Source organism: Girardinichthys multiradiatus, chromosome 15, assembly GCF_021462225.1.
Source record: "Girardinichthys multiradiatus isolate DD_20200921_A chromosome 15, DD_fGirMul_XY1, whole genome shotgun sequence".
NCBI classification, from domain to species: domain Eukaryota; kingdom Metazoa; phylum Chordata; class Actinopteri; order Cyprinodontiformes; family Goodeidae; genus Girardinichthys; species Girardinichthys multiradiatus.
The window spans coordinates 17501900-17521514 of NC_061808.1; the positions used below are offsets into that span (position 1 = coordinate 17501900).

The 19615-nt window shown below is 39.4% G+C and overlaps 2 protein-coding genes across 2 annotated transcripts; one reads left to right on the forward strand and one right to left on the reverse strand.

Annotated features, from left to right (window-relative positions):
• Positions 1-3712: 3712 nt before the first annotated feature.
• Positions 3713-5422, forward strand: mixl1 (Mix paired-like homeobox). Its single transcript, XM_047388905.1, is given in 5 exon segments — positions 3713-4198; positions 4315-4535; positions 4655-4781; positions 4862-5382; positions 5384-5422. Coding segments are annotated over 5 exon segments (1005 nt in total). The 5' UTR covers positions 3713-4101.
• Positions 5423-5568: 146 nt separating this feature from the next.
• lin9 (lin-9 DREAM MuvB core complex component) lies at positions 5569-18344 on the reverse strand. Its single transcript, XM_047387127.1, has 15 exons — positions 18224-18344; positions 15594-15626; positions 15188-15279; positions 13790-13903; positions 11587-11717; positions 10941-11066; positions 10669-10826; positions 10445-10578; positions 10208-10336; positions 8751-8852; positions 8590-8670; positions 8373-8498; positions 8045-8227; positions 7835-7932; positions 5569-6481 (listed from the first exon to the last, which is right to left on the reverse strand). Exons 1-15 carry the CDS (start codon positions 18252-18254, stop codon positions 6376-6378), a joined length of 1644 nt encoding a protein of 547 aa, XP_047243083.1. The 5' UTR covers positions 18255-18344; the 3' UTR covers positions 5569-6375.
• Positions 18345-19615: the final 1271 nt, after the last annotated feature.

Sequence of the window (19615 nt, forward strand, 5' to 3'; positions counted from 1 at the left end):
CTTTGAGTTTAATTTAACCGAGTACTCCACACCTGAAAGAAAATTTCATTATAGTAGATCATTATCAGACAATACTGTAACAACCTTTAAAGAATCTGTTCCACTTTTAATTTCCTCATTATCACAGAAAAACACATTGGAGGGCAATAATTTTGTTTCTTCCCCTTCACAAATTTATTCTCTTGTTGATAGTGTTTTTTCATCATTGTGTGATGCATTAGACAATGCAGCCCCCTTGAAAAAGAACATAATTATTCATAGGAGGCTGGTTTCCTGGTTTAATTCAGAGCTGCGTACTTTAAAGCACAATGTTAAAAAATTGGAGAGAAGATGGCGCTCTACACACCTAGGATTCCTACTTAATCTGGAAAAATAGCCTACTGTTGTATAAAAAGACACTTCACCAAGCTAGAACAGCTTATTTTTCATAATTAATAGAAGAGAACAGGAATAATCCTAGGTTTCTCTTTAGTACAGTTGCTAAACTTACACAAAGTCATAGCTCTGTTGAGCCATCCATTCCCTTAGCTCTCAGCAGTCATGACTTTATGGGATTCTTCTTAAATAAAATTAATTCTATTAAAAATTAAATCTTTGACATACTCCCGAAGATGATTACTTCATCCTCAGGAAGTGAGACAACATTGGAAGTAACTTTATAACCTGATCTGTGTTTGGACTGTTTTGATCCTGTGAAGCTTCCTGAGTTATCAGAAATATTAGCTTCATCTAAACCTTCAACTTGTATGTTAGACCCAATCCAAACCAAATTATTTAAGGAAGTGTTCCCTCTGATTACCAGCCCCATTTTAGATATGATTAATCTATCTTTAGTAAATGGATATGTACCACAGGCTTTTAATTAGCTGTAATTAAACCTTTACTTAAGAAACCTTCGCTTGATCGAGATGACTTAATAAATTACAGACCAATATCCATTCCTCCATTCTTATCTAAAATTCTTGAGAAAATAGTTGGTAATCAAATGTGTGAGCATTTACACAGCAATGACCTGTTTGAAGAGTTTCAGTCAGGTTTCCAGAGCTCATCATAACACTGAAACAGCTCTGCTGAAAGTCACTAATGATATTCTTATGGCCTCAGATAATGGGCTTGTGTCTGTTTTGGTTCTGTTAGATCTCAGTGCTGCATTTGATACAGTCGACCATAATATTCTCTTAGAGAGGCTGGAATATCCTGTAGGGATCAGGGGAACAGCGCTAGGCTGGTTTAAATCTTATTTGTCTGACAGATTCCAGTTTGTTCATGTAAATGATAAATCATCTTTAAACTCCAAGGTTAATTGTGGAGTACCACAAGGTTCAGTACTTGGGCCAATTCTCTTTACTATATATATGCTTCCAATAGGTAAAATTATCAGGCAGCATAGGATATATTTTCACTGTTACGCTGATGATACTCAGCTTTACTTATCCATAAATCCTGATGAGCCCAACCAGTTAGATAGACAACAAGCATGTCTTGAAGACATAAAAACTTGGATGACTTTAAATTTTCTGCTTATAAATTCAGACAAGACAGAAGTTGTTGTCTTTGGACCGGAGTCTTTAAAAACGAAACTGCTTAGTCAATCACTTAACCTGGATGGCATTAAATTGACCTCCGGTAATAAAGTAAAAAACCTTGGTGTTATTTTTGACCAGGACATGTCATTTAAATCCCATATTAAACAGGTTTCTAGGATTTCCTTCTTTTACCTCCGGAACATTGCCAAAATTAGAAATATCCTATCCAGGAGTGACGCTGAAAAACTAGTCCATGCATTTGTTACTTCAAGGCTGGACTATTGTAATTCGTTACTATCAGGATGTCCACAAAATGCAGTTAAAAGCCTTCAGCTGATTCAAAATGCTGCAGCAAGAGTTCTGATGAAAATTAAAAAGAGAGATCATATTACACCTACTTTAGCTTTCCTTCATTGGCTCCCTGTTAAATCCGGAATAGAATTTAAAATTCTCCTCCTCACATATAAAGCCCTTAATGATCTAGCTCCATCATACATCAGAGATCTGAATGTTCCATATGTTTCTAACAGAGCACTTCGTTCTCAGACTGCAGGTTTACTGGTGGTTCCTAGAGTCTCTAGAAGTAGAATGGGAGGCAGATCCTTTATTTATCAGGCTCCTCTCCTGTGGAACCAGTTCCCAGTTTTAGTCCGTGAGGCAGACACCCTGTGTACTTTTAAGTCTAGGCTTAAAACTTTCCTTTTTGATAAAGCTTATAGTTAGAGTGGCTTAGGTTATCCTGAGCTATCTCTGTAGTTATGCTGCTATAGGCTTAGGCTGCTGGAAGACATAATGACCACTTTCACCCTCTTTGCTACATTCTCACACTACTCTCCAATTTTGCATTCTTTTCTGTTAATTCAGCTTCTAACTTTATGTTCTCTCTCTTTTCTCTTCCTAGAAGCTACACTTGGCCTGACTCTGTGTCTACCTGTGACACATTTCTGGAGGGGGACATCATCCGAGCTTCTGCTGGCAACAACTTAATGCTCACCCTCTACAGATGATCCACATAGCCCTGTCTTTTAGTGTTTAACCCTTTCTCTCTCCTAGACATGGCTACTGACTGAGCTTCTACTGTGACTAACTCTATGTGCTTTCTTTCAGACTCTAACCTTGAAAATTGGCTCAGAGTTTATCTGTTCTTTCTTTCTAGGTGAAACGACTAAAGGAGCTACATCCATTAACATTTACTTCTCCTTCCCATAGAAAGGACTCTTGGATCAGTGCTTCTTTGTTCTCTTTGTGTCTCTGCTCTGTTCTCTCAAACCCCCAGTCGGTCATGGCAGATGGCCGCTCACACTGAGCCTGGTTCTGCTGGAGGTTTCTTCCTGTTAAAAGGGAGTTTTTCCTCTCCACTGTCGCTACATGCATGCTCAGTATGAGGGATTGCTGCAAAGTCAACGCCAGTGACTGTCCACTGTCTCTACATGCTCATCCAGGAGGAGTGAATGCTGCAAGTCATTGACTGGATGCAATCTGCTGGGTTTCCTTAGATAGAAAAACTTTTTATCCAATTTGAATAAATAACTGAATCTGACTGCACTGTTCATTGGTTACGATTAACTAGAATGTATGTACCTGACTGTTGTGAAGTGCCTTGAGACGACATGTGCTGTGAATTGGCGCTATATAAATAAAACTGAATTGAATTGAATTGAACTAGAAGGCCTTTTGACAGATTCTCAGCCATGGATCTCTGCCATTTCTCCAGGGACAATGGTACTCTCTGAAGCTTCTCTGATTCATGATTCAGGTGTACAGTAATGTCGTGGTAGGCTACGCCTTTACCCCACTCTTTCCATTTTCTATTCTATTTACTAATTAGGTTACGACTCTGGAAAGCAACTGTAAAGGCTGGATTCTATTTAGGCGTCTGAAAGTTGGTTTCCCTAGAAGTGATTTGATGTGGCAGATAAAAGCAGGTTGAATACAAATGATCACAACACGTTTGAGATTTTTATTCAAAAAAGATGGATAAAATGCAGTGAATAGCAATACTTTTTTTTTCACATAAAACCAAAATAAAATGTTAAAGTTTGCAATTGTGACATTACAAAGAGGTCAAATTCTTGTAATTCAATAAACTTCTTGTTGAGTTATCAATTGTGATTTTTTTTTACCTTCACATTTTCTGAGCTTGCAAATTCAGGACAAAGCATATTTATTCCGTACTCACCCTGAGGCACACCGTGCCTTTGAACTTGTGCTCTGTTGGGAAAATTTCCGTCCAGTTTCCGATTGTCTTCCTTTGAAGACTATCGGCCCATTAGTGTAGCTTCATCCATGCAAAAGCGGATAAATGTTTTTTCTTTGGATGTGTATTGAGCCCCGCAGCTTCCATTAACCCCCGCCTTTAAACAGGCCTGCGGCCGCTCCACCGCTGCTGGGTGTGATGGCTTCACACCTCCGCGGACCGCAGACGTCTGATGTCGTTACGCGGCCGCTGGTGTGCCAGTCGGCCCCGATGGCTGACCCATTCACACGTCCGGACAACCTTTACCTTTGATCGCGGAGGGATTTATTAACTCGAGAAAGCACAGAGGTCTCAATCTCAGTCGGACGCTGGAGGATCATGTCTGCGGTTCATAAGAATATGCGCGTCGGGGATCTGAGTCACTTCCAGATGTTTCAAGAAGGACCTCTGCAGATGAACAGCGCGGTGACTTCAGGTCAGTATCTGGAAGATCTAACCTTTCTGTAAAATCGCTAGTTTTAGCAAGTATGTTGGACCTACACTACAAGTGGTTCTTCGCGTCATTTACCCATTGTCCATAACCTCTTCCAGATTACGGAGCCTCAGATGTTACAAACTACTTTACCTCAACAAACTCTGATGCCAGGACGGACAAGTGCGTCGCCATACTGACCCACAGGAGAAAGAGGACCAATTTCACCCAGCAGCAAATAGAGATGCTGGAGAAAGTTTACTCTGACACCAAATATCCAGACATCTACCTGAGAGAGAGATTGGAGGCTCTGACTGGGCTGCCGGAGTCCAGGATTCAGGTATTGTCTTTTGGATTGACTGATTTTACAAAAGCAAGGAATGGGATTACTGGAAAAAGATCAGTTTTTATTGATTGTAAGAAAGTTAATCACTCACTCTTAGGGTTTTCTCGTCTCAGGTGTGGTTTCAGAACAGAAGGGCCAAGTCTCGTCGGCAAGTTGGCTCCTCAGTATCTACAAAAGCATCCAGCACACCATCAGGAGGCCCCTTTGGGCAACTTCCAAGCAGAATAGGTCCTGAGAAAGGTGAATATTAATCAAAGCTTTTCTCCCCTTTTTAATTTTTTTGGGGACTTTTTCTTAACTTTCCTTTCCTTCTTTTCCAGTCTATGATAGCCATGGTACTGCAGTATACAGGGCAGGGGCATTTGGTCTAGAGAATTGTTTCAGGCCCACAATGGAGCACAGCACAGAGGATGCTCTCAGGACCATTGTTCAGCCCAAATCCAGCAGCTACAACCACATGCCACCCTCCTGCATCTACGACAAGGGAACCAGGGCCACGGCTGAGCTAATGCACCAGATTAAGCCTGTTGGAGCTGTCCCAAGCTGCAACATCCCTCTTTATCCCAGTGAGCTGGAGCACCATTCAAGAATCAAAACCAACATGCCTGGCCACCAGGGTCCAAACGTTCTGGTGGAGTACGACAATTTCCCACCAAATAAAACGATCGGACCAGAGATGAAAGTTGTGATTCCTCCCTTACCGACCCAAAACAGCTTCAGCAGGTCATCCCCAAAGGATAAGGAATGCCAAATGCAGTATCCACAACTGAGGGCCACAGACAGCTTCAACCAGTTTTCTCCAGTATACACCATAGAGGCTCAGGACATCAGTGACTTGGATTTCAGACTGGGAAAGTGATGCCACGGCTGGCTTTATGTGATGTGTAGAAAGTGCTTACATGTATGATAATAATGACAGTCTGTATTTATTATAAAGCTGTAATAAGATCAAGTGTTTCAAACAAAAAAAAAAAAAACTATTTGTATTAACTGGAATCAAACTGTGAATAAATCTCAACAACCAAAAGCAGTTCCAATCATGTATTTAATATAAAAAGAGGGAAACATTTATATACAATTGCCCTGAGGCACTCTCATATACATTTGTACAGAACAAACAGGAAGGAAGTGTTGACTTGAGATCTCTTAGGTTAAGTCAATAATGCAGGCTTCATTTGTGTGTGTGTGTGTGTGTGTGTGGAGGGGGGGGAGGGGGCATCAAAACCCTACAATTCTCCTTTATAAAAATACCAAAATCTCTTTTCAGTGCACACAAAAATTACAAAAGCCATTTCTGAACATATGGCAGAAATGTTGACAATAGTCCTAATAATCACATATTATACAATTATCTACAATCAGTTTTATAAAACCTTCTTTAGCTTTCCTCTGTGCTTGCCAGCAGAGGAGCAACAGAACAAAACACAGGGGGGAAACATTAAGGATAGTAAATATTGCTTCACAACCATACACATCTATGCAAAAATAAATAAATACAGACTATAAAAACTGGTAGAATCAATGTTTGGCACATGGAACCCAATAAATAACACCTAAGAGTGTGGAGATGTGAACTGTGGTAAAGATTAGTGATAGAGGGTAGACTGTTTCAGGCTTGTATTGGTAGGTAGCACAAACATTTTCATACAATAAAACGGGTGGATAAAATACATGACATCTTCCCTCTGTTTAGACACAAAACCTCAGGAATCCGAGTGGAACTTCGTCCACTCTTGGGCTTGCACAACGGTGAGCCACGGTGTCAACACGGGCCATGTCTGTAGCCTTGAAAGTGTCTGCATGCATCTGTGTGTGGAGGGGAGGATGCAGGGACTCAGACGGCATTGGTGTTGTTGGCAGCGAATGCGTGCAGATTGCCAAGCTGACTAAGACCGCTCTGGATGTGTGCCACATGGATTTCAACGTTGTTCTGAAAGCAACTGGGAAAAGAAGAGAAAAATAAGTTGTTCCAAAATAAAATAAAAAAGCAATGCCTCCTAAAAGTTTTCACACCTGTTGAACCTTTTCCAGATTTTGACACCTGGCAACCACAAACTGGAGAAGTTTTTGTGTGAGAGACCAACACAAAGCAGAGCATAACTGAAGTAGATGGAAAAGGATCTCAAAACTATACAAATAGAAATCTGAAAAGTGATTCCCTACCAACTTTGCACATCTGGACACAGAACTCTTTTTGGCCATTCTTTGCAACACAACTCAATCTGAGCCCAATAGGATGTGGCGTGTTGAAGGAAATACCTGGAAGTCCTGCTAGAGATTCTCAATTGGATTTAGGTCTGAACTTCGACAGGAACATTCTAACACATGATTATGTTTTTACACCAGTGGGGTCCAAACTTTTAGTCACAGGACCTATAATAGGCAAATGTATTATACTGAAGGCCCAGAAGTATAAAACTAATTTAACCAATTCATTTAAATAAAAAAAATGAATTTTAATAATTTTTTAAAATATTTTTTACTTGCACCACAATAGACTAAACATACAACATTTCACGAGAGCAAATAAAATAGACCGATTCTGTAGAAAAGAAATCTGTAAATCCTTGCAGATATAAAAGGAATCTCACACTGTTGCCTTATTAAAATCAAGGCTTAAAGTTTCCTATTTTTATGGGGTTCTAAAAAGAGCATTTAATCTATTCTAAATGACAAAAACAAGGTATGGGTTACTATCCTCAAAAACATTTTCTGTATTCAGCCAATTCAAATCAACAGGAGTGCCCAAGTCTGCTTTAAGTAAAAATGACTGGATGTCTGAGGTCCTATTTATCATGAAATTAAAATAATACAATCTAAGTAATAAGAGAAAAAACATTTGGTGTTTCTAATTTAAGAAGACTTTTTGCTGGCGGTCTAAAATCTTCTTTAAAAAGGGTCGATGCAGCCGCTAACAGGTTTTCATCAGGACTGGCCTGCATTTAACACTATCTATATTTGCATAAACTCAGACCAGCTTCCTTTTTCCAAGTTGAAGATCAGCATCCCCATAGCATGATGTTACCACCACCATGTTTCACCATGGGGATCGTATTGCCTGTACCTAGGCCAAGAACTAAAATCTCAATGAAATTCCTTGAAATTTTTGGTTGTAAAGTGAAAAAACTTCTTTTTTTAAATGGAGGAGTGTGTCACTGTGTTCAGATCCCAATCATAAAAGGATTTTGTTTACTGATCCAGGTTGCTAAAAAAAATTAATAGTTGCAGTTCCACATTTTGTTCACCTGATGCATGATGGGAAAAGTATAACGAAATAACTGTAGTTGGTTTACCTGAGGTTGGATGGATCAATTGATGTTTTGATGTCATTTAAGGACTCAGTTAGAGATTTAAACTCAAATGAATTCAGATCTCCTCCGTCTGCAAGACACTGAAACGGACCAGGAGACAAGATAAGAAAGTGGCACACATTAGTACAGCTGGACTGATTCTTTAATGTCTTGCTGTGAGCAGCACAACAAGAATGTTTCTCTATCCTCCACCTTTATCTGTAGGAGCAGCGCAGTGAGGTGGGAGATGAGGTGTGTGAGGCTGGGATTCGTCACGCTTGGCTGTCCGTCCCTCTGTGTGTTGCTCTGCTGCACCATCTGCTGGGCCTCTTCTTCGCACCGCCGCCGTAGATCTGTGGGATGGTCAGCTGGAACCATGCCCTGATCAGGAGAGAGCTGAACAAACAAACAACTACATGTAACAAAGTCTCTTCTGCACCACTTTTATTTCATACAAGGTAACAAACGAACAGTGGTACAGCTTGAGGGATTTAAGACAAATCTCAGTTCAAAGCCAACTTGGGTTCATCTTTTGACTTACTTCACAACAGAACTGCTGAACTTCATGAAGCACCTTGTTCAGATCTTTATTGAGCTGCTCCAGCTCAAGCACAGTGGTAGCATATCGCTTCTGAAAGTCCAAATCAATTGGCATCGAGTACGACTTCTGAAGCAGGAAACCCACATCCAATTAGGTTAAGCCTGATGTACGCATCTCTCAAGAATTTACTTTTAGTAATATTAATTAATGACTTTACCAGTTTCTCTGCTTCTGTGTTCATTTCTTTTAAGTGCTTTATGTGTTCTTTCTTGATCATGAGGATTTTAGACAGCCTCGTCTGAAAATCAGAAAGTACAGAACGCGTTAGAAGTGGTGCTGATTTTTAAGGATGCAATCCTTTTGACAGGAAATACTTACAACTTGGACCAAGAATTTTACAGGAAATCCTCCAAGTGTTTCTCCCTCTGTACTGGGCAACTTGTTCCTCCATGGTGAAGCGTTCATAAGAGGATCATTGTCCTGTTATTTAAAAGCAAAAAAAAAAAAAGCTGATCGGAAGTCATTTATGCTGATGACCAGTTTAGAATACAAAACTTGAAACAGCTGTCAGGAATTGTTTTGTTGTATAATCCTCTTAGGTTTAACAAAACCTGAAAACCTTGCATTTAAACACTCAGTCACAACAGTGGAGTTCAACATTCAGTTAATGCTTTCCAGGTCCAAATGTTAGAGTCACCAAAAGTACAAATATTAGTTAAAACTCCAGACAGTTCACATTGTGGAACCCAAGTGTAAAAGCTACAGTAAAACAGCAAAGCCAGGACTCAACCTGGAGAACAAGGAAGGATTCCTTACAGATGAGTACAGTTAGTCTAATACTCAGACTAGCAACATCAAACAGTAAAGCATCCTTATGTAAAGCAACTCATATTATTTGTAGCCTGTGTAAAAACTTTACCTTGGGTTTTTTTGGTGCCACCTGAACACCAGATAGTGACGCATATGACAACCGATAGGCTCCATTGCCTTGAGTGTCTTAAGCAACATTACTGTGTTGTAAAATTGCCATCTAGTGCTTGCTGCAAACCTTTGGGATTGTGTTAGATCATGTTCCTGAATAAAGTGGGGTTATCTTAGCTCAGTGTCAACTCCTACAAGCATTCAGACCCAATGAACTTTTTCCCATTTTGTCAGGTTAAAACCACAAACATGTGGAAGGGAGGAAACTGCTCTGGTCAGTATGTGTGGTGAAAATCTAAAACTCCACATCATCACACTGAAGCATGACGGTGGCAGCATCATGGTGCAGAGGTGCTTTTCTACACCAGGGACAATAAAGATAGGTGGAGCTAAATACAGGACAATCCTGAGAGAGGCCTGGTGGAGCAGCACATACTGGCAGCATCTGAAATGCACCAATATGACTATTATTTTTTATCAAACAACCCTCAACCTCACAGCGTCTGGTGGAAGCCAAGATGTTCCAAGTCTTCAACTGACATGAAGCTATAGATGTACCCCACTGTTGCCAGTGTGTGCTTCCCTTCACAGGCTGCAAGACTTGAATCTAACCATCTAGCAGGATAAGAATATCTAAACCAAGAAAAGGTTTAGATCCAACCATATTCATGCGTTACAACGGCCAAGTCAAAGTCCAGGCCAAAATCCAATTGAGAATTTGTGGCAAGACTTAAAAACTAATGTTAACAGAATTCATCTCTTAAACTCCTGATTAAAAATACATTGAAGTTTGTGGTTGTAACATTAGAAATGTAAAAAGGTTCAGGAGGCACTGCACCGTGGAAGAGCAGAAAGCATTTCTAGGGAGCAGAACTAGAAACCTAACCAAAGCCTGTCATTAAATGTAGATTTACCATTTGAACAGGAGTGGTAACAGATGGGTAAGGCGCTCGAGGAGGAGTCATGAGGTTCTGTATGTAGCGCGTTGACCGGTGCTTCTGTGCGAAGGCAGAGATGGGCATAGTCTCATTGGGCTCATTGCTCTGAAAAACACACAACATCCTTCAGTAAAAACAAAACATTCCCTTTACTTTTGCACGTGACTACTTTGGTGTTATTTCATCAGCACCACAGGAAGGTAAAAGCTTTACCAGAACTTCGTAATCAGGCACAGTGTGAGTTCCCAGGCCACTGCGGTCAAAGGTGACACGATAAGTTGCAGCACTGGTGTCAACGGCATCAATCTGCCCTGTGAAAAGCCCGTCGTGGACGCCTCGAAGCCGAGCTGTTAAACAAACAAACATTATTTCGTTAGAATCATGTGACTGAGGTAGGATCCTCTGCAGATAAAGTGTGTTCATATGAGTGATCTCACCCGTCACTTTCGTTCCTATGATGAGTGGTAACGGGATTTCATCAGGAAGGTCTTTGCAAGTTGACACATCTGATAACTTTCTCTGCTGCAGAAGTCGCATCTTCTGACGCTTTTGTCTCAGGGCTGTTCGCTCTTCAGCAAAGAAGGCTGACGAACACCTAGTTGGGGATCAGTAAAGCTCAGCATTGAGATGTCACTTATTTTTTGCTTCCAGATTTCAGAGCTAGTCGTCAAAACCTATTGAACATGAGTTTGTAAAGATCAAAGCGCACCGTCTTGGTTTCCCCATCAGCCTCCTGATTGTTCCCCACTCAACTCGAGTCAGTTTTCTTGTTTTCAGGTTGGGAAAAGACTCCCTGAGGCACAAGCAAAATTCATTGTCGCCTTCAAAAAGAGGTCTGGATAAAAGAAGAACAACATACTTTAATGACAGAAATAAATGAACAAAGAATCGTTTGTTATTTTCAACCACAGATATTTACACATTAACAGTCATATTCAATAAATCAGAATAAGCGTTCCAATGATCAAGATTACCTTTGGAGGATAACCTTTAAGCAGGTATTAAAACACAGATTTCATTAAGCCCACATTTCTGTATTAAAGATATTTGTATTGCTCTGATGTAATATTCTAAAATAATGCTGTAAGAGGAAAATCATAATTCACTGAAATAAAGGCTTGAAAACATCAGTCGGTGTAATTAATCTACATATTGTGTTTGACTTTGAGAATGGAGTTACTGAAATAAATGAACTTTTCAATAATATTCTAATTTATCCAACATAACTGTATATAAATGGTTAATAGCATGTTTATAATTGTGCCTAAAATGACAACCAGATCTCCAAGGCATAGGTCATTTCTCCTTTTAGTTATGTGTACCGATTTAAAGTGTTGCTAAAAGTGAGCAGTTACCTGTCAATATTGGAATAAAACCATTCATAGATGCACCATTTGTGAGCTTTGGGTAGCTTAAGAAGGTTTCTCAATCTCAATCCAATCTTCTGTGATGCCTTCTTATCTGGTGTTATGATGTTAGAAAACTTCTGCAAGACAACAAGTGAAACAGTAAATACAAAAACACAACTAAACATTCAGTTCCAACTGAAAATGCCAAATCTCACAGATTGTATCTAATATTTTTTAAAGGGCAAGCTATCAAACAAACGCTGGGGCAGAAGGTGCTAAATAGATGTGAGAAAGTAGGTATCAAGGGGCTGAGGAAATGCATAAGTAACTGTTTCCTAATTTTAGCTTTTAATTTCCTAAATATTTAATAAAGTATCTTTGAATACACAGACACAGCTCTGATGTCCCGTATGTATTGTCCAGAGCAGAAAGAATAAGGCTACGTTAGTCAGTTGGCACATATCCACACTTGAGGCATCGTTCTCAAAATTCAGCCAGACTGGGAAGGCACAAACATGGGTTGGACAAGAAACTGAAACACCTGGTTTTAGACCACAATAATTTATTAGTATGATGTAGGGCCTCCTTTTGCGGCCAATACAGCGTCAATTCATCTTGGGAATGACATATACAAGTCCTGCACAGTGGTCAGAGGGATTTTAAGCCATTCTTCTTGCAGGATAGTGGCCAGGTCACTACGTGATACTGGTGGAGGAAAACTTTTCCTGACTCGCTCCTCCAAAACACCCCAAAGTGGCTCAATAATATTTAGATCTGGTGACTGTGCAGGCCATGGGAGATGTTCAACTTCACTTTCATGTTCATCAAATCAATCTTTCACCAGTCTTGCTGTGTGTATTGGTGCATTGTCATCCTGATACACGACACCGCCTTCAGGATACAATGTTTGAACCATTGGATGCACATGGTCCTCAAGAATGGTTCGGTAGTCCTTGGCAGTGACGCGCCCATCTAGTACAAGTATTGGGCCAAGGGAATGCCATAATATGGCAGCCCAAACCATCACTGATCCACCCCCATGCTTCACTCTGGGCATGCAACAGTCTGGGTGGTACGCTTCTTTGGGGCTTCTCCACACCGTAACTCTCCCGGATGTGGGGAAAACAGTAAAGGTGGACTCATCAGAGAACAATACATGTTTCACATTGTCCACAGCCCAAGATCTGCGCTCCTTGCACCATTGAAACCAACGTTTGGCATTGGCATGAGTGACCAAAGGTTGGGCTATAGGAGCCCGGCCGTGTATATTGACCCTGTGGAGCTCCTGACGGACAGTTCTGGTGGAAACAGGAGAGTTGAGGTGCACATTTAATTCTGCCGTGATTTGGACAGCCGTGGTTTTATGTTTTTTGGATACAATCCGGGTTAGCACCCGAACATCCCTTTCAGACAGCTTCCTCTTGCGTCCACAGTTAATCCTGTTGGATGTGGGTCGTCCTTCTTGGTGGTATGCTGACATTATCCTGGATACCGTGGCTCTTGATACATCACAAAGACTTGCTGTCTTGGTCACAGATGCGCCAGCAAGACGTGCACCAACAATTTGTCCTCTTTTGAACTCTTGTATGTCACCCATAATGTTGTGTGCATTTCAATATTTTGAGCAAAACTGTACTCTTACCCTGCTAATTGAACCTTCACACTCTGCTCTTACTGGTGCAATGTGCAATCAATGAAGACTGGCTACCAGGCTGGTCCAATTTAGCCATGAAACCTCCCACACTGCTGCACGGTGGCGCAGTTGGTAGCACTGTTGCCTTGCAGCAAGAAGGTCCTGGGTTCGATTCCCGGCCAGGGGTCTTTCTGCATGGAGTTTGCATGTTCTCCCCGTGCATGCGTGGGTTCTCACCGGGTACTCTGGCTTCCTCCCACAGTCCAAAGACATGCCTGTTAGGTTAATTGGTCACTCTAAATTGCCCTTAGGTGTATGAATGAGTGTGTGTGGTTGTTTGTGTGTTGCCCTGCGATGGACTGGCGATCTGTCCAGGGTGTACCCCGCCTCTCGCCCATAGACTGCTGGAGACAGGCACCAGCTCCCCCACGACCCACTATGGAATAAGCGGTAGAAAATGACTGACTGACTGACCTCCCACACTAAAATGACAGGTGTTTCAGTTTAATTGTCCAACCCCTGTATATGTCTACCTCATTTTTCCTCGGTAATTATGCCATGATAGTCGCTTTTCACCTGTGGTGTAGTGGTGACCCTCTGGCTCCTCCGAGGAGATCTGGAAGAGAGTCGCTGCTGGGGCGGTTCATCCTCATCCCGAAACAAACGGCTTCTCTTTGAACTTCGTGTGGGCTGAGGAAACAAACGTAGTGTTTCTCAACAGACTCAATAATTCTCCAAGGAAAGACTTATTACACGTCCTCTTTTCCATTTAAAGTCCTAAATTGCAGGGAAAAAACACCTATTTATAAGATATAACACATGGCATTTGATGAAAAAGTAAACTAAGGTGGCTCCACTTCTGTAAAGTCAAACGTAAAGTCTTAATGGGTTGACAGTAGACCTGGTATGTTGTGAACCAAGTATCACAAACTGACATGACAACAAGCTGGAGAATGAGGCTTAAATGAGCCTTAAATTGAATCTGGTCTTCTTTTATGCCAATGTTAGAAATGTGTCCCTCTGTTACTACATGCCAAAACATAAACTATGGAAAGGTCTTTCATTATATGATAACCGCTTTCCACAATAAAACTCCACCTAAGCAAACACTGAATTAACACCTCATCTTTATCGGAAATACTTCTGGGTTAGTTCGGATTAACTGAGGTGAGTTTCAGTGAAGTTATTCTCTGTAACTGTTCTTATTCCTATAGTAGAAAGATGTCATAGTTCTGAGCTTGTTGAAAATTAAGTACATCCTCACAGGTGGTGAATCAAGCTAGTCAGGTGTATAAATCTGTCAATCATCTAAAAGAACTACGAGACCTTAAAGGAACAGGAACATACTATCCTCGTTGCTGCTGCTAAAGTGCTCTGGCAAGTCGCAGCTGATCCGCTGGGCTGATATACCCGGCAGGCTCAACTAACCTAACTTCACATAAAAACATGGACATTATCCGGCTGGACAAAACAGAATCAACCGTAACCAATGGCCTTACATACTTTTATTCTGAGTTGATTAAATTTGCTAGTCAGCTAAAACAAGCAAGGTATGTCTGACTAGTTGGAAGCCTGAACCCCAAGGATTTATTCAATTTCCAAAAAAGCTTATGATAGGACATCTTGTCCATTACTGTTAAGAATCAATTCAATAAAATTAATAACTTTATAATCATTCCATTTGTAAATATGGAACATAAATCCACTGTCAGAAAAAAAAAAGAGTGCAATAACTTTTTATAAAGAAAATAAACATTTAAGCTTTCAGGTGTTTTTCAGTTAAAATCAAGTCATGTTTTAAAAAAAACGCAGAGTACCTTGTTTTTAATGGGGCCAATGGAAGATCTGAGACGTTTACATAACCCCCAGTACTATAATTTTCAAGTTAGATTCTGAGGCTCTGCATTAATCTAAATCTTACTAAAGATGCTGCTCTACCACAGCACCCAGTTTAGAAAAGCTGCCAGTTATTACCGTGTCCATTGTGACGGAGGAATGCCGCCCCCTGGTGTTGTGAGTTCTCGGGAAGCTGTTCTTTTCATTTAATGTGTTGGACAAACTGCCCTCTGTAAAATAGCCGGTTGATCTGTTCAAAATAACATCACTACCAAACATAGATGACAGGCTTAAAAAAAAAAAACAAGATCATTCTACTTTTTTCCTCAAAGCATTAACATAAAAATTATATTTTTAATATAATGTGCTACAAAAAAAGACATTTTTTAAAGAACTTTACACAGCAGACCATAAGCTTGATCTTGTAAAGGCAATGAACAACTTAAATTTGAAGAAAGATCAAATATTTATCATGTAACCTAAAGCATGAGATAAACTGTAGAAGCTGATAGCACCTAGACAGTCAAAGAAACTGACCACAAACCTTTTAGACTGACGAGTGCCTCGGCTGAGGAACCTGAGGGAGAGGAAAAACTGTTCTATATCATCAGACAAAACAAAATAATATCAAGAGAAATACATTTTTAAATGAATGAATACTTTTCAACTGTAGTAAGACAGGTAACCAGACCGTTTTTTTTTTAGGACTTATAGCAATGTGTTTTGTGTGTTTTCAGCTTTCAAAGAAACTAAAACATTAGTGACCCAAACTCCGTTTCTTTTTTTTTTTTTGGCACAAAAAAACCCTAAATTAGATACGACCCCAACTATCGCTGGATGAAATGTATGGAGATACAGTGAGAAATTTGCTGGTGACTGGAATCAGACGTTTTACACTGGAAACTTAACATCTTATCTTTTTCAGATCGGTGTACATTAGAGCAAAAAGGTCTCACTGACAACACTCCTCAGAGTGACAGCTGTTACCAAGTGAAGAAGACTTAATCAGGCATTTTCACCATTAATGAAGTGTGTAAAAATAAAGTCAGAAATAGCGCATCATATGCAAGATTCTCCAAAGAAAACAGTATTTTGTGCAGAGCACATCAGCTGTTCATTCAGGCTGCTAAAAGGGGAGTCAGACCACAGCAGGTAACAGGTAGAGGTAGTCGAATAGATTACAGCAAATATGCTCACTTTTAACCTTTAGAAGAGTTCAATTTTGCTGCCATGTGACATGCTGAATTAGACAAAGTTAGCAATCTTGCTTAGTGACAGCTCTTCTTATTGTTCAGGGAATACATGCAGGGGCTTAATGCAATAATACAGTTACAATATTTTACTGAGGAACAGCAAATGACATTAACAAGGATAAGGACATGCTTTCAAATTCAATAGGACAGATAATACAATACAATATGTTTTGTACATATAGGCATTTGAGAAAGTGTTTTTTCATGTCTTAGTTGTAATCATAAATGTTCCTCAATGTCCTACAGAATGTTGTGTGTTTAGTTTATGGAAATTTAAAATAAATAAATAAATTCATTAGTTAATAACGATTGTTTTAAATTACTTATTTTGATTTATATTGAAACAGAGGCTATCTTAGAGACTCTACTGTGATAATTATCGGAATTGTTCAATACATAAAAAATATTCGAACTCTGAAATCCTTGTCCGTATCGCCCAGCTCAACTGGGATCACTAATGCATTTTAACCAATTAACAATATAAACTAAACGTAACTGCTTGTAGAGCTTGGTTTGAACTGGAATGCATGTAATTGACTTTAAATCTGTCTGTATGAGGTGACTAAACTGACACTACATTTCTGTACCTTGAGGAGACATTTATATTGAATTAGCACTATATGAATAAACAGAATTTAATTAATATAATATGTAAAAGGAAGTTTAAATTTTTAACCCTGCAATATTTAGGCTTTGTTTAAAAAAAGATTTATAGTGAAATCTCTCACAAACATGGCCTGAAAGGCAGAAATGCTGCTTAAAGCACATATGTAGTTCTAACAAACAAGTCAATGATTTAACAATCTAACATAAACGCGAAGAGTATTTTCCTCTCCAGTATCAAGGTGGACAAAGCTGCTCAATTTAAAACGATCTTGTCCAAAAAGAACATCTTGTGAGATAGTTTAATTTAACATTTAATATTCAGGTTTCCAAAGAACGTTAGAGAGACTGCTCAGTAACTTTAGGCTGTTTTTGGGAAGCCACTGTTAAATTTTTCTTTTACTAGAAATTACTGAATTACTAGAAATGATTGAATTACTAACACAGTCCCCTTTAAACAAAGGGGACAAAACACTATTTATAGCTCTTAAGGATTCATCGGAATCACCCACCTCAGCTTGTCGATAACACATCTGGGTAACAAATATGACAGAAATATGATTTTAGCTATCAGTTTCAGATATAATGAATCCATGGGGGATATCCTTAAAGCCGCCGACCCATCACAACAATCTTCCAAGTACCACTGATCCAAGGCGGACCTTTTAACACTGACAGCATCCACACAGTTTGACTAGAAATAGCTGACGAAGTCATTCAGGCCTTAACCCCAAGTTTGAGCTGTCAGGTTTAGACTGTAGCCAGCTAACGTTAATACGTTATGAAGTAATAATAACATAATTACATTACAAACGATGATTTCAGTTCTTAGCAGACAAATCACTTAAGAAAACGAGATGTGACGTTTAACCAGGTAAAATTACCGTAGCTAACGAACCATTGGGGTAAAACTAAGCCACTGCGAGAACTAAAGAAACAATACCCAAGTACACAAATTAATAATTTGTAGCTAGCTTCGTATTTGTAGTCCTGTTGTTGTTGCTAATTGGGTCTTGAAGTTAGCATCGATTAGCTCACAGCTAAGCTAATGGCATTTGTTTACCCGGTTGGGGTGAAGTAACTTGTTCAACTCTAACGTTAGCTTTGGCTAGCCTGCCGTGCTAACAAACGGTAGCTGACTAGAACAAACCGGTGATTCTAGATTTAAAACGGACTTCATGAGGCAAAAACCATGACCTCACTATTTCTATTCTATTCAGTGAATGCGGTATTGGCTTTTCATCCGCTCTTTATTTCATAACCAAAGAACCGCGGCGTGTTTACGCTGTGAAACTGTGAAATTTGTGTTGTTACTCACTCTCGTCTAACAGCTGGTCCATCTCCGCCATCTTGAATTAGCCGCGCCGCTTTTTCAAAGACGTTGTCAAAATGCATTCTGGGTGGGAAATCTGTGTGGAGGGCGATTTGAGGAATAAACATTGGATAACTCAACAAAAAGGTGGCTGGGAAGTTGCTTTGTTCCACTGAATTATGTTAGATAAAACTTTACATTACATATACCCACGATTTAGATTGCAATTTTGACCGGAAACACTTGAAAAAATGTTAGGAGCTATAATCAACGCCACATTCAGCCTCTGGCATTCAGCAACCAGTCTTTGTCGGGAGGTTTAACACGTTCTGAGAACGTCAAGGATAATATGCTTTAATATACATTATCTACTAATATTTTATTGAATTTTCCCATTGGTATAACTGATCACAAATAAGTACATCTTCAGACAAATCTTTTTTTGAATTTCACAAATTAAACGTGACAAACCATTAAATCTTAGGTACAGTTTAAGGAATAACCCTCCTAAATTAACTGACTGATAAAACAGAATGAGGCGGTGCAGGTTATTCAGTTAGTTTGCAATACAAGGGGTTTGCTCTTGTGTATCTGGCACTCTGCTCAGCTCAGGGGAACTTTTTCCACATTTTGTAATGTTACAACCACTAAACTCAACGTATGTGTGGTGCATAAATGTCCAGTAACAGAAAAATTATACATGGTTTTTACATTTTCTTACAAATAAAAATTGTAAACTGAGGTATTTGTGTTCACTCCCCTTTTATCTGATACTAAATAAAAATCTTCAGAACTCTAATTTGTAAATATACCCCCCCGGTGTAATTTAATCTCAATATGAAGACATTATTCTTTAAAAGAGATAAAATGGAAAATTAACATTTCACATCAGCAACCTATGCCTTGGAGATATGGTTGTCATTTTAGGCACATCAGCAACCTTTACATCCAAAGAGCCATCTGGAGCTTTGCTTCTTTTAAATTAAAATTGTGTGGTTTTGCAAAATAACAAAATAAAATTGATCTAGTTTTGTAAATACCTGCAATTTAAATTTTTTTATTTTATGGTCGACCAACCACAATTTTACAATTCTTAGCTTGCACCTAAAAAAAAACAAAGAACAAGGACATTTTTTAATTGGACGTCTTATTTATTGAAACTAAAGGGAAAAAAAGGAATAAAAAGTTCGCAAACTAGAATAAAAAAAAGTTCGTCATTTGGATATAGAAATTCTTTAAATATATTACATTAAAATGCTGAAATTCTGGCCTTTTAATTACCATTATCTTTAAAAAAAAAACAAACTGCTCAGTTATACACCACCTGTGTGCACATTTACTTCGAGCAACTGTGGAAAGCTTGAAAAACCACATGCACTTTAGGAGCCACAGGCTGCA

Excerpts from the sequence above, each read along its gene's own strand:
- lin9 (XM_047387127.1), bottom strand. The coding sequence starts at position 18,254 with ATGGCGGAGATGGACCAGCTGTTAGACGAGA. Across the intron at positions 11,067-11,586 it reads TTTTATTCCAATATTGACAG|ACCTCTTTTTGAAGGCGACA; the intron begins GTAACTGCTCAC and ends TCTTTTATCCAG. Across the intron at positions 6,482-7,834 it reads ATTGATCCATCCAACCTCAG|TTGCTTTCAGAACAACGTTG; the intron begins GTAAACCAACTA and ends TTCTTTTCCCAG.